Raw genomic sequence first — 13,089 nt, forward strand, 5'->3', positions numbered from 1 at the left:
ATGGCATAAAAACATTGGTCCCAAAAGCAAGGTATTATACTGACCTCTTGTGGCTAGAAACGGTATGGTCCAAAAAAATGGATGTGAACAATCAAAGCATGTATGGAGCTATAGAAGTGTGTAAGTATTTTCCACCATCCATTACAATAACACTCTTAATCACTGAATTAATACGTTTTTTGACCTCATGATTTAGTAGAGGTGTAAACTAAGAAACTCTTGGGAGCAATTGACATGTTCTATTATTTTTTTAGTTATCCTATCTATGTTCCAAATCTATTGTTTATTCCAATGTTCTCAAATGTGGATCTCTTTTTGTGGCTTCAACTTGCTGGTTAATTGAATCATTTAAGCAAAATCAAAATAATCTTGATAAAATAATTGTTAAAAAAAAAGAACCTGTAGAAACTATGGTTCTGAAACTATAGAGTTTTTTTTTTCCTGAAGCCACTTATGGCTATGGTACCCTAGGGGAACACGAGAATGCATAGTCTGGGAGGTGGAGCAGGTGTTTTTCTTTGTTTTTAAAACGAAGGGACACCAAATAAGCAGGACAAATGGATGCTGGGAAGGACTGGGGAAGTAGAACACAGAATAACTGAGCAAATGATTAGCTGGGACAAGGGAAAGGTTTGTCTGTTTGGTTAAGCAGTGATACCAGTAAAGCAATAGTGGGTTTGGATTGGGTAACTTGTTGGAAAATAGTACAAGTAAAAGAGTCACTTGGGACAGCTGAAAGACGCATGTGGTAGTAATAGAAATGTATACTTGTTATGTAAAATGCTTAGTGTATCAGTTTAATATGTGCGGGAAGAGAACACTTCAAAAATCGTTAAAAGGTTTTTCTGTAGCACCACAAATTGGGATAGTGAGTTTGCAAATCTAACGTTATGCTGAATGGACTGATTTGAGCCTAATATACGCATTAGTATATTATTTGATTTATTGTGTGTCATCAAATGAGGAGTATAATTTTTCATATGTGAACACTGAAGAATGCATTTGTGGGGTTAACCACAAGCTCATACCAAGCAAAGCTCCAATTGCTGCCCAGCACCTATCTGTACCCCTTTCAACATTTTTTTTGGCCCTATTCCTGGCAAAGGCACGCTTTTCCAACGCAGCACACTGCAGAGCAGAATTCATTACCCTAGTGTCTTCTAACTCTCTTTGGAGTTTCTCAGCTTTGGTCTTTTCAAAGAGTAGGCTCTGTTCAAGCTCCTTAATGTGGGCATGCTCCAGTCTGGTCTGCGTCTGTTAGTAAACAAGGGGGAGAGGAAGAGAACACACCAGTGCCACCATCACATGCCAGCCCAATGCAGACAGAGAGGGGAGTGAGACAGAGAGGGGAGGATGGATGGGTTTGGATAATGGTATGTGTGTATGGGTATTTGGAGGAAAGGGGAAAGAGTATTGAGTGGGGGTGGAAAGTGATGGATGAGTAAAAATGGGAGGACACCCCATGCAGAACTTTCAGGCTGTGCCATAAACAGCTGCACACAGGTAATGTTGTGAAAGAATGGTGGGAAATACAGTACAAGCAACAAAAGAGGGGGCCTTGTGTTTTAGATATGCGTAATGAGTATGTTGATGGAGGCAGTTTATAAGTAACCATGCAAAATTAACACTTGGAGGACAAAGCACATTGATAGTTACGATACATAGAAAACTTGATAATGCGCCAGCAAGAAATTAGATAAAATGACTCCACCACATCATAGAGAGAAAGAAGAAATGACCATTTCCTGACCCCTATACTTCATGGCATTATATCATACAGAAACTATCTCATGTTGTAGGACTGTCATATTGATTTAACAATAAAAATATAAATACAAATTTCTGCATTTATTGTGTATAAACATAAATCCACATTATGTCTGGATTTTACACTGGTAAACTAATAAAGCCTGTAGAATTATCAATAACCATACTGCTTTCTCTCTTTGGTGATTACGCCATTGTCAACAATGTATAGGAAGTATTGTATAAGAAACCAGCAGCTATCAGACCACCATGTGCAGGATTTATGACCAACTTAACAGAAATCAATCAGTAACGCAAAAGCTCAGGCTGTTGGGCTCAAGAAAGAAAGCATCCCCATTTTATTCTTGCTATTGTATGCTATGAATAAGTGTTATGGTAACTTACTGAAGCACTTCCTGGTACAATTGTGTGCTTCTCGTCTTACATGTTACCCAGTGTGTGTAAAAGTGTCATTTAAAAAAAAGAAAAAGGGGAATAGTACTAATTAAAAAAAAAAAAAGTATACATTAGGTCTCCCATTGATACAATCTGACAAAATGCATCATCATGCCTGACTAAATAATATCCCACATTCAAATGTAATGAATGAGTCGAGAATCATGTGATTATGAATCTATAAAAAAAAAAAAAAATTAAAAACATTTTAGGGCTCACTGTACATTTTCTGAGTACTTCGAATGTAAGCTTACTTTTATGGACCCACTTTTCATTGCCTGTGGAGTAGGTATAAACTACAATGTAACCTGGCACATCTTATCTTTGTATGAAAATTACATTTGAATTCTTAAGCTGAGTGTTATTCCCCTTTTAGTTGCAATGGGCAAACTGAATTTGTGTCTGTGACTGGACAGTGGAATGACAAGGGAGCTTCTCCAGTGGTTCCATGCTGAGCACTGGACCAACACGAAAGACGAGAAAGAGAAGGAAGAAGAAGCAATAACATCACATCAATAAACAGGGAGGCACCGAGGGTTATAACACAACATTAGTACACCTTCAACAGCTTGAAGTCAACAAAGCATTTTTGAGTTTGGCCTATTAGGATTGTTTTTTGTTCGTGTCTTTTAAGCTGCATGCACGTTTTAACTAAATCCAGCTGTCAGTAAGCCGTCAAACTGTTAGTATACAAGTTTAAAAAGAAGATAAAGGGATACTCTAACCCTGTAGCCGTTAATTTAAAACATCTATTTTGAGCGTGGGTGCCTTCGGGGTAATTGAGATGGTCCCCTGTGTAGCACTGTGGAATAAATAACAAACCCTTTTATCAGATATGAAAACAGATACCCCTGGGCCCAATACTCTGCATACCTTGGATGAAAACATGACTCACTTGAGAAGAAGACAATGAGTAATCAGCCTACTGTATTAAAATTACTCTATAACATTATGTGAAGGAAAAAGTATGAAAAGGCAGTAGTAAACGGTCAATGCAAACATGCCTACTGTAACTGCAGAGCAGGTAGTTCCCGATGCTAACATGAACAAGAGATAATGCAAATGCTGTCTGGACTCAACTGTAACTTTATGACAAGGGATACCAGTTAATCTTGTGCAATTTTAAAATTGCATTGGACCTGCACCCAAGGAGACACACTGATGTTAAATTAAAAAAAAAAAGGAAATCAAGATTCAGGGTGACAGGGGCAACTGCTGCCGCTGACATAATACTAAAATGTAGATTTTAAAATTAGTGGGACAAATGTTGTAACATAACAATAACATATTTTCTATTTAATAAAAATAGCATCTTTTGACTTGACATTCCGTTATTATATTACAGAAGTGACAATTTTTTGCTTTCAACCACAAATAATTTTTTTTATAAAAGTGTGAGTTGCAATGGTGTGGATCGGTGTTGTGCATTTACCTCTAGGTCTCCTTTGGTAATGCAAGCTTCCTCTACACGGAACTGAAGGTCCTCCACCTTCCTATTCAACAGAATAAAATCATCTTACTGAAGCCTCTTTGTTGTTTCAATATAACTGGGGAACTAACAACCATGGGTAAACAATGATCAAGAGAAAGGTTAAGCCAACTCAGTCACAGCTCTTTCTTTAGGACTTCATAAGACTAATATTAGAACAGCATTATCTTAGCTGCCATTTTCTCAAAGCTGGCCACATGAAATGAAAATAGATATTATAACAATACTGTCATGGGTGACTGTGTGTCTTTGACTAGTCATATCTCTGGGAATCCTTACCTACGCTCCTCCTCCAGCTGATTCAGCAGCTCCACTTTGTCTTTGTCTGCAGCTTCTACCAAGGCACGTAACTGATCCATCTTGGCCTCCATCTTCAAGACAAAAGTAGATTATGGTTTGAACAAATAAAATAAAAATCAATAAAAATCAATGTAGAGGTATTTGGGATCAACAGGAGGTTGATGCAGAGTGTTATTACTGAACCACTTGTTGAGCTGACCTGCTCCTGATCACCCCTCAGCAGGCCAATTTCTTGCTCCATCTCTCCAACATGGCCAGTGGCCTTGGCAACTTCAGCTCTCTCCATGTCCCTCTCAGCCATTAGCTGCTCAATGTGCTGCTGCTTCTCCTTTAGGGCCTCCTGCAAGGCTGTGGTGCCTGAAATCTTACGATTATACCGTGATGATGTCTCTGTTAGCTATGGAGAGAAAGAATACAAGCAAGGTCAGACAGGTGAGTAAGCGCAGCATTAGAGAACAGATGAAACTGAGTGTTTCTATGTCTCACCAGGCCTGTGCGGCTGGGCTTGGCGCTGACAGAGGATGCCACAGAGCTCATGGTACTGATGGAGGACGCACTAGGGCTTCGCTTCAGCCCTGATGGTGTGGCCACCACTTTCCGAACCGTTGTTTTTGCTTTGGCTGGCGTGGTGGAAGGGAAGCCAATGCGTGTGACTTTGTGCACTGGAGCAAATAAACCATACTTGGGTTGGCACTGAAAATATCTGGGGACACATAATGGGATACAATCCTGATGATGGAAGTCATAGTGTAACAATGTTTTTTGTTATTTACAGATCCAGTGGCTTAGTACCTTGTGCCCGCCACTGCCCCATCATTCTTTCCTAAGGGCTCATCCAATTCCACACCACACCACTCGCCTTTGGCAAAATCTGTTTCTCCAAGGAAACGTACCACTCCTGCCTTTGTACCGCCAACCTGGGAAGAAAACACCAAACATTAGCTGACATTAATCTCAACAGATTAAAGACGCCCAAACAGTAATCGGCTTTGCCTTGCAATGAACCCTGAGTGAGATAATTCCATCAAAGCAACAGAAACATGTACCAGCTTTGAACAAAATGAAGCCAAAATCCGAACATGTGAAAACAAACATGGTTTTTGTTCTTTTAATTGATTAATTCAACAGTTTAATTAATTATGGTATTTTTACATTTGGTAGTGGTGAACCAATTGCAAAAACTGTGAGTACCATTACATCTATTGAATCAGAGGTGAACATTTGAGGAATACTACATTGAAAAAAAAAATAAATGAGGATGGTTCTGTTAGTTATACGCTAGAATATCCGGGCAAAGAAAAAAGGTAAAGTTTGTTAGACAATGTAAACAAATTTTACCAATACTCTGTCACCCATCTTCAGCTCTCTTTCCCCCTTTTTGACAGATCCAGTCTCTGAGAGGTTGGAAACAGATTCACTGTTTGTGCTTGGGAGGTTGGAGGATGGTGTGGCTGGCGTAGCTGGTGTAGTGGAGGAGGCCTTCTTGGTTGCAGTGGTAGGTGATGTTGATTTTGGGGCAGGTGTGTGCGAGGATACGCTGCTAACTGAAGGAGTGGGTGATGCAGCACGGGAGGGGGGTGCTGTCTCAGTTCCATTAGCCTCGCCCTCTGTTCGGGACAACTTGGATGGGCGGGTAAAAATTCCTCGCAGGGCTTCACACTGGAAGTAGCGCACCCCTGCCACTGACCCATCATTCTTCCCAATTGGCTCATCCAGAACAATCCCTGCCCACTGGCCGGGAGCAAACTGTGCCTCTCCCAAAAACTGTATGTAGCCTGGCTTATTCCCATTTACCCATACTCGCTCCCCAATCTGAAAGTTCTCCCCAGCACTCTCCCCAGCATCTCCTCCACTAGCACTTGCGGCTGATTTGTCGGCCGCGGCAGCTTTAACTCCTGCTAAAAAACAAGAAGAGAGAAAGAACAGATCCATTGAATAACTGACTTGTGTGTGACAGACAAATGTCACCAATGCAGTGCAAAACACTGCAAGATCCATTAAATGTCCAGATCATACAATGACAATTTAATCTTCCTCCGTTTAATTATTTTCACTTACCATCTTAAAAATGTAAACATTTCTAGATGACATCCAATCCAATTGTTTGGGTATTCAAATATAATTTTACAGAGAATAATATTTTTGTGGCTGGAGAAATGTAGGCTAAATGTTTCAAAAGATGGTTTTAACTCTATTCTTATAGAAATTAGTACTTCTGGCAAAAAGTAAAATTGTAGTGCTGTCATGCCCAGATCCCCTTATTGCCATCTCCAATGCACTATACAAAATAGTCACTTGCTTTGCATATAGGACTGTGAGCCCTTTCTGCAACCCTAAGCTAACTAATACAATATTAAGCTGTACAATTTCCCTATCAAAAGAGGATAGATAACAGATATTGTTATCACCATCCTATATAATCATATTTTAACAGGATGTTAAGATATACAGTACATTATATTATTAGATTGATATAAATTTATTGATGTAATAGATTTTGTTGTAGTGAAAAAAACTGACGATACCCACATGAAACGACTTTGACAACAACGAAAAAAGAAGAAAAAAAGGCAACCATTACATACATGTTCACCAAAGGTTGAAGAAGCTGTAGAGGGGCAGATTCTTACCTGTGCTGGGGTTGGTCTTGGGGGCCGCTGTCCCAGGTGGCCTAGCTATCTTGCTGGGCCCTTTGATCCCACTGGGCCTGGCTGTGCTCATGTTTCCGCCAGTGATCCCTTAGACTCAAAAGGCTTGTGTCCGTCGGTGGGTACAGACTGACCCCAGACCATCAAAAAAAACAAGTTGCAGCTCTATTACGGCAAAGTTTCTTTCTCTTCACCAAAATTAGACCCAAAAAATCAAAACAAAAAAACCAGGAGGAGGGAGAAAGAGTGCTGCCCACAAAAAGGACCCTGTTTGGAAGAAAAATATGAAACATTACTTCTTAATCAATTAATCAAAAAGTAAATGTACTATTGGGTGTCTTTTCCTGCCTCTCCTGTGCTTGCAGTGACAGCAATAATTTAATTTGGAGTAAACTTTAAAATAGCACGTATAGATATGCCTTTAGGTCATGGTCATTGACTTTGTTTTTGGTGCTCTGTTAGTGGCAGCATTTCGGTTCTGTTTTGACAACAAGCTCCTCAACACACACCACGTCACAGTTAAGACCTAAAAATACTGTGTCAAAGACCAGCCGATATGCAGTCTGTGTTTCACGAACACTTCATCTGTGACCTTGACCACAAAACATGCAGTAGTCCAAACAGTCTCACTCAATCTCAATTCTGGGATTAAAAAAAATAAAAATAAAATAAAAAAAATGTAAATCTGGTTGGCAGCTTTTTCTAAAACAGGATTACTTTAGAAACAAGACCACCATTAGCAGCAGCAGATTATCCTGTTTGTCAGATTACCTCAACACAGAAACTGATTGGCTGAATGCAGCCTACCATTTGAACATGCCCCCCGTTGTTGGTAGTTTGACAACATGACAAAATACGACTTAGTGTGGCATCATGATAGGTTTTTAATCCACCTATTACCTAAACTAATTACAACAAACGAGCAAAGCTACAGACAAAATACTGACACGCTTTGATTTTCAGGCCAATCTACTGTCAGATCTGTAGCATTTTTGTGGAGGGTTGCATCACACCAACATGATCTCTCCAGAACAGGTGCACAGAAAGTCTAAGACACCAAAGACTGATGCTTGACCACATTCAGTAAAAGCAAACCACATATAAGCAAGCTGGAAAAAAGGACTGGAATGTGTAAAAACTGTGACTATGATGATGCCATATTGCCACCTTACATTTGGTAAAAATGTAGTGATTATCAATTATTATTATCAAAAATTATGTTAAGTTAGATAAGCATAAAACTGACATACATTTTTTAAATGAATTCCATGAGCTAGTGAGTTAAAGAACAGCACCTCTTGGATAGATTTTGATACCAAGGTTTAGGTACAGTATGTTATGTCCCTGAAATTTGTGTTAGCGCTCTACAGGTGAGAACAGAGAGCTTACTTTTTGGACTAATAAGGAGGACTAGGATTGTATAACTGAATCATTTTCACACAACCACAATGTTACACACTGCGTGCCAGTCAATCAAAGCAGTAATTTTAGTTATCCTGAATATTACCACAGGCCATATGGGTTCAGTTTATGTAATAAATTGGATAATATCAAGATAAATGCTTTAATTATTCTCTGTCAATAGCAATAATTTCAAACACTTTCAGGATCCTGGGGTAGAGTAACAAAAATGTAACAAAACCCCTCTCCTGCAAAGTGTTGAGTCACTTTTAAGTCAGCAAAAATCCTTGATCTGATCTCACAACGGGTAGAAATTTAATACAGATCTTGTTCAACAGTGTCACGCGAACATACCTTTCACTCCTTAAAAGGGCCTAAGAGCTAAAGTACTAGTACTAAAGTAGTAGGTTCACTGAAACAACCCAGATGATACGCTGTCACACACCCTCCAGATATTTCTCAGCAGATAATAACGAGTGGCCATCAGGCGGCAGTGACCTAGTTCAAATGCAGCGTTCCAGTTTTCTCCCACTGTGCCTTTGAATAACACTGATTAGTGCCCTCCTGTCAAGAGGAGGTCGGACTAAGGAAGCATTTCAACGGCTAAAACTAAAAAGGGACACGTTAAAAATGTAACCAATTGTATTAATTTCTAGTCTGATTAACCCACAAGCCTGTTTAATTAGACAAGAAGTGTTTTCTGAAAAACTATTTCTTTATGCTGTCTTAGTAGAACATTACCGGGCTTTACTACGAGTGTCTTGTGAGCACTGATGGAGGATGTTTCAGCTCCGACTGGTGAGCTAAAGCAGTCAGCTGAAAATGATCCACTTAGTCTGGAGAACTTCCTACTACAGCAAAGTAAATTTTTTTTTACTCTAATCTGCAGCCTGGAAGAAAGCCACTATCAATGTTCTGCAGACGTTTAACAGAATTAATAAAATGATTAGATGATAGTCTGGTTTCATTTTGTTCTGATGTAAATAAACAAATTGAAATGGGTACATGATGGAAGCCTCAAAAACAGAACTGAGATTTAATCTACTTCTCAAAATGACTGCAATGACACAATGACTTCCATGTTGGTAATCTGTAGATGCATATCTTCATAACACTGCTACATAGTTAACTAGCTGACTGTGCAGGGCACAGTGCTGCCAGTTAAGCATAGCTTGCTGACTGCAGAGTGCAAAACCACTTAGGATACAGACGTTAATGGAATCTGCTTGTGTGTTTGGTATTAAAAGTAAAATCTCTATCTATTTCCTCATCCCAAGTATTTGTTAACTGATGGGAGGGTGTCACTGGTTAAACACTTACAACAGGCTTTATTCCATGGTTTTTCAGCAGGCTAATATTAGTCACTGACATTACTGATATTGAACTACAAACATGTTTACTTGGAAAGATTTTACAGCAAGTCCAGCTGTTCCTGATTGGTCTAAGTCTACAGCCTTAGTTGTTAGTATGCCTTTACGCCTTCAGATGTGTACTCACTGATGTACCCCTTACTTCTACACGATTGCTTTTGTCATCACAAGGCTAAATTGAGCTCTGATTCTTCCTTTTTGAGGAAACATCTGCTGTGATGATTGTATAGAACCCTGCTAGCACTGACAGAGGCCCATGTGAAAAAAGCACTAACAGGACGTGAGCCCAGAATAAGAGCTATAAGCATCCTGTGACCTCTGTGTCTGAATACAGATTCACCTGTTAACAAGTAAACAACCTACATTATCCACAGGTGGACATTAAAACCTACCTTCTATGTCAACACTGCCCTGTCCTCCACAGATCTGCCACTTACAATTGTGACGAGACATAACTGAGACCTGAAGTAATAGCTTGCATGGTTGCGTAGTCAAGGTTTCCACTGCAGCCCCAATGTAAAATCCAGATTTTACAGAACTAATAGAGCCTTTTGAACCAACTATGGTGTGTATTACATAATATTAATGTAAAAACATAGATCATGTTTTTCACTCCAGTGGGCTGATAACTTAGATGATACACATACAAAATATTAGAATTCTGTAAAGTGACCAATTTATAATTACTTTGGTCTGACTTCACTTATGTTAGCCATTCTCTTATACATCCCATATGGAGTTCAAAGACTAGCAGAAACACAGGAATTTCGAAGTTTCAAGTGGTATTGCCTTTGCAAATCTAAGATTTAAACCCATTAAACCTTAAGTCTTGTTAGTCATTCCAAACTAGTTCAACTGCTTTTTGTATGAAGCAGAAAGGCTTAATCATAAATGCCTAAGTCACACCTTCAAACCTCAAAAAGTTCAAATACTGAAACAACTATTTCAGTGGCTTCACTGACACATTTTACACCGCGTAACAGTTACATGTCCAGTTAAGCAAGTAATCTTATGGTTTTGGAAACGAATTGGCCTTTTAACTTCGATGAGGTGGCACATCTGGTTCGTTAAAAGTGTAGCCTTAAAAAAAAAAAAAAAGCAGTTATTTTACCTTTGTAGCTAAATCGACGTATCTAGTGAGACAATATCCTGTTTATACCCGGTACCATCAACATGTTCAACCAGCCGAATAACCCACTGACTGACCACTGTGGTAACGTTAGGCTAAGCATAGCGACTGAAGCAAGTCCCACTAGTCCAAAAGTCTCCGCAATGTCATCGAAGCTCCAGTAGGGAACACTGCTGCTACAAGTTGGCAAATTGTTACAGATTAGATCACCTGTAAATATAGCTTGCTGTATGATGTTGTAATAAGCGGTTTGTTGACTGTACTGTCACCTCTCCAGCTAAAAAGGAATCACACTCTGTTAATTTTAAGAATAAGAACATACGTGATTAGTTGCTAAGTAACGTTAGCAGTGAGGCCCGAACCGGTGGTGGGGACCAGAAGAAGGGCTGGTTAGCTAACGGTAGGTTCGATAGCTAGCTAAACTAACGCCTCAAGTAAGGTCTACACTACCCGGACAACTTTCACATGCGGTTAGTTTCCTGGTTTATCAGCAGCACAATGACACGCACATTTACGGAAATACATGACCTAGGCGTGAGCTAACGTTAGCTAATACTGACCTGATATGTTTCTGTCCAGCCTGCGTCTTCTCAGTAAAAACACACAGAGCTGCTAGCTAAGTGGGGAACCACGACGACTGGGATTAGTCACGGGTAGGCACAGCCCAGTGTAGAGCTGTCTGTCCAACGGCCGAGGGAAACGTCAACTTTAAGTGCCGACCAAAGATGATCTGTTCAGTAAGATGGAACACTCCCGCACAAAACAATGTCCAGACAAAACAACTTTACAGGTACAATTGGGAAATTAAAGGGCGCCACATTAAGATAGAATATGGTCATATTAGTGCTGGCAAAGGTACAGGTCTGTACCGTGGAGCAGTTCAAATACCATCAAACAATGTTATAAATCAAGCATACAACGCGTAAGTACAGAAGTAAACCCCAAACAACTCTGTGAATGTTTAGGATTGGAACATATTGAATCCATGCTTGATTAATCTCAGTTTTTTATTTTTATTTTAACAAACTAAATAGCAGAATTTGAGGATTTTTTTAATAGAAAAGTTGGAATTATGCAAATAAAGTCAGAATTTAGAAAAAATAACTACAGCATTTAAATCCAATTGTCAAAATGTGACTTAATGTCTATTTTGACTATAAAGACCAACAGAATAAAAAAAGTTGAATTTAAAGTCCTGAGTTTAGGCCTGCAATGTAATAGCTTTATTACAAAAGGTGGGAGTGTAGACCATCCCAGATACCATCTGTTACACATTACTTTGCAGTGGGTTAGATAACGAAGGTTAATTCAGAAACAAGAGCATGTATAATTTAATAAGTGTGCTGTATGGAAGTGTCTTGTATGCATGTATGCAAGTAATTAACAATTATTCTGTGTTTACGTGAGTGTTGGGGTTTACTGTTAAATGCTATTAGTTTGGACTATGGACAAAGAAACACAATTGACATAACATTTGACTTTTTTTTTTCTGCTAGCAATAGGATAAATATTCTCTACTTGATATGTAAAAAGTATTAGAAATACAAATTGTCATGCTCCAAAACTAATTGCAAGTCAACCTGAATGTGTTAGAAAAGTAATTTTCATCACATTTTCAGCCAAAAGATAACACACACCAGGCAACTATTTTATTAACTGCCTACCCATGACTGATTGACACAGCTAGCCTCTATAGCGTCTTTAAGCTGTTTGATGTTCTTTGGCTTGCAGATGAGTTTAAAACGGGTCAATGATCTTTATTTTAGCTGCGATATAAATCTATTAAGACAAAATGTAGACCAAGGTTTCTAAGGTCCCAGGGACAAGATACACATTGTTGTAGTGTAGTTCCAATTACATGCAAATTTTGACAATGTGCATTAAATCAGTACGGAGATGATTTTAGGAAGGAAGGTGGGTCAACTTGGTCACTAAACTGCTAAAGATGGTTTAACACTCAACTACACCATCTGTGCTATCAACATACAGCTAAATGAAATCAAACCCACATCTAGCCGTGGCTGCCAGACGAAATAACACACTCAAGCAAGCGAAAGCAAATTTACTTATGGATTTTAAGTAATTTAAGTAGAATGAAAATGGAAAAAGCCATTTAAACATCATGGTATTAAAATTATTACATGTCAAGAAATGACCATTTCACAAATTTTACAATAAAATAAAAAGCATGATACTGTTACAAAAAACAGACTTATTGGTCAAAACTTAAAAACTACTGTTGTTGCAACATCAATTGATGTCCCTCCTTTGTAGGTTTGCAGATCAAATGTATATACACAGCACAGACATTCAACTTTGTACAAAATAGACTTCTAAAAACATGCTTGACAGGATGGTCATGAAAATAAAAGTTTGTTTAAAAAAATATCAATGTATTCTTGTGTTCCAAATATAGCCAGTACATTGTTATTTTTTTTTTGCTAAATTTCGAGGGGAACTTTTAAGCAAGTCTCTGATCCTAAGGTATGTCCCTGTGGCTTCAGCCACTTCAGTGTACTCTGGTGTATCTTCAAACGGAACGATGCCAGC

General features: G+C 38.8%; 1 protein-coding gene across 7 annotated transcripts in view; it reads right to left on the bottom strand.

The window, feature by feature from the left end:
* clip1a (CAP-GLY domain containing linker protein 1a) overlaps positions 1 to 11,270 on the bottom strand; it is a 24,547-nt gene extending 13,277 nt beyond the window's left edge. For 4 of the 7 annotated variants that reach the window (XM_034870985.1, XM_034870984.1, XM_034870982.1 and 1 more), the window contains exons 1-9: positions 11,100 to 11,270; positions 6,622 to 6,906; positions 5,330 to 5,889; positions 4,784 to 4,908; positions 4,478 to 4,694; positions 4,191 to 4,388; positions 3,971 to 4,062; positions 3,635 to 3,695; positions 1,150 to 1,254 (exon numbers count right to left, since the gene is read on the bottom strand). In XM_034870985.1, the coding sequence (XP_034726876.1) occupies positions 1,150 to 1,254; positions 3,635 to 3,695; positions 3,971 to 4,062; positions 4,191 to 4,388; positions 4,478 to 4,694; positions 4,784 to 4,908; positions 5,330 to 5,889; positions 6,622 to 6,712 (1,449 nt within the window). In that variant the 5' untranslated portion in view covers positions 6,713 to 6,906; positions 11,100 to 11,270. Of the gene's footprint in view, positions 1 to 1,149; positions 1,255 to 3,634; positions 3,696 to 3,970; positions 4,063 to 4,190; positions 4,389 to 4,477; positions 4,695 to 4,783; positions 4,909 to 5,329; positions 5,890 to 6,621; positions 6,907 to 10,521; positions 10,709 to 11,099 lie in introns of those variants that run through there. The other 3 variants (XM_034870989.1, XM_034870983.1, XM_034870986.1) reach the window with 3 other exon arrangements.
* Between the last annotated feature and the right edge of the window lie 1,819 nt (positions 11,271 to 13,089).

This window comes from Etheostoma cragini, chromosome 5, assembly GCF_013103735.1.
Source record: "Etheostoma cragini isolate CJK2018 chromosome 5, CSU_Ecrag_1.0, whole genome shotgun sequence".
Lineage (NCBI taxonomy): Eukaryota > Metazoa > Chordata > Actinopteri > Perciformes > Percidae > Etheostoma > Etheostoma cragini.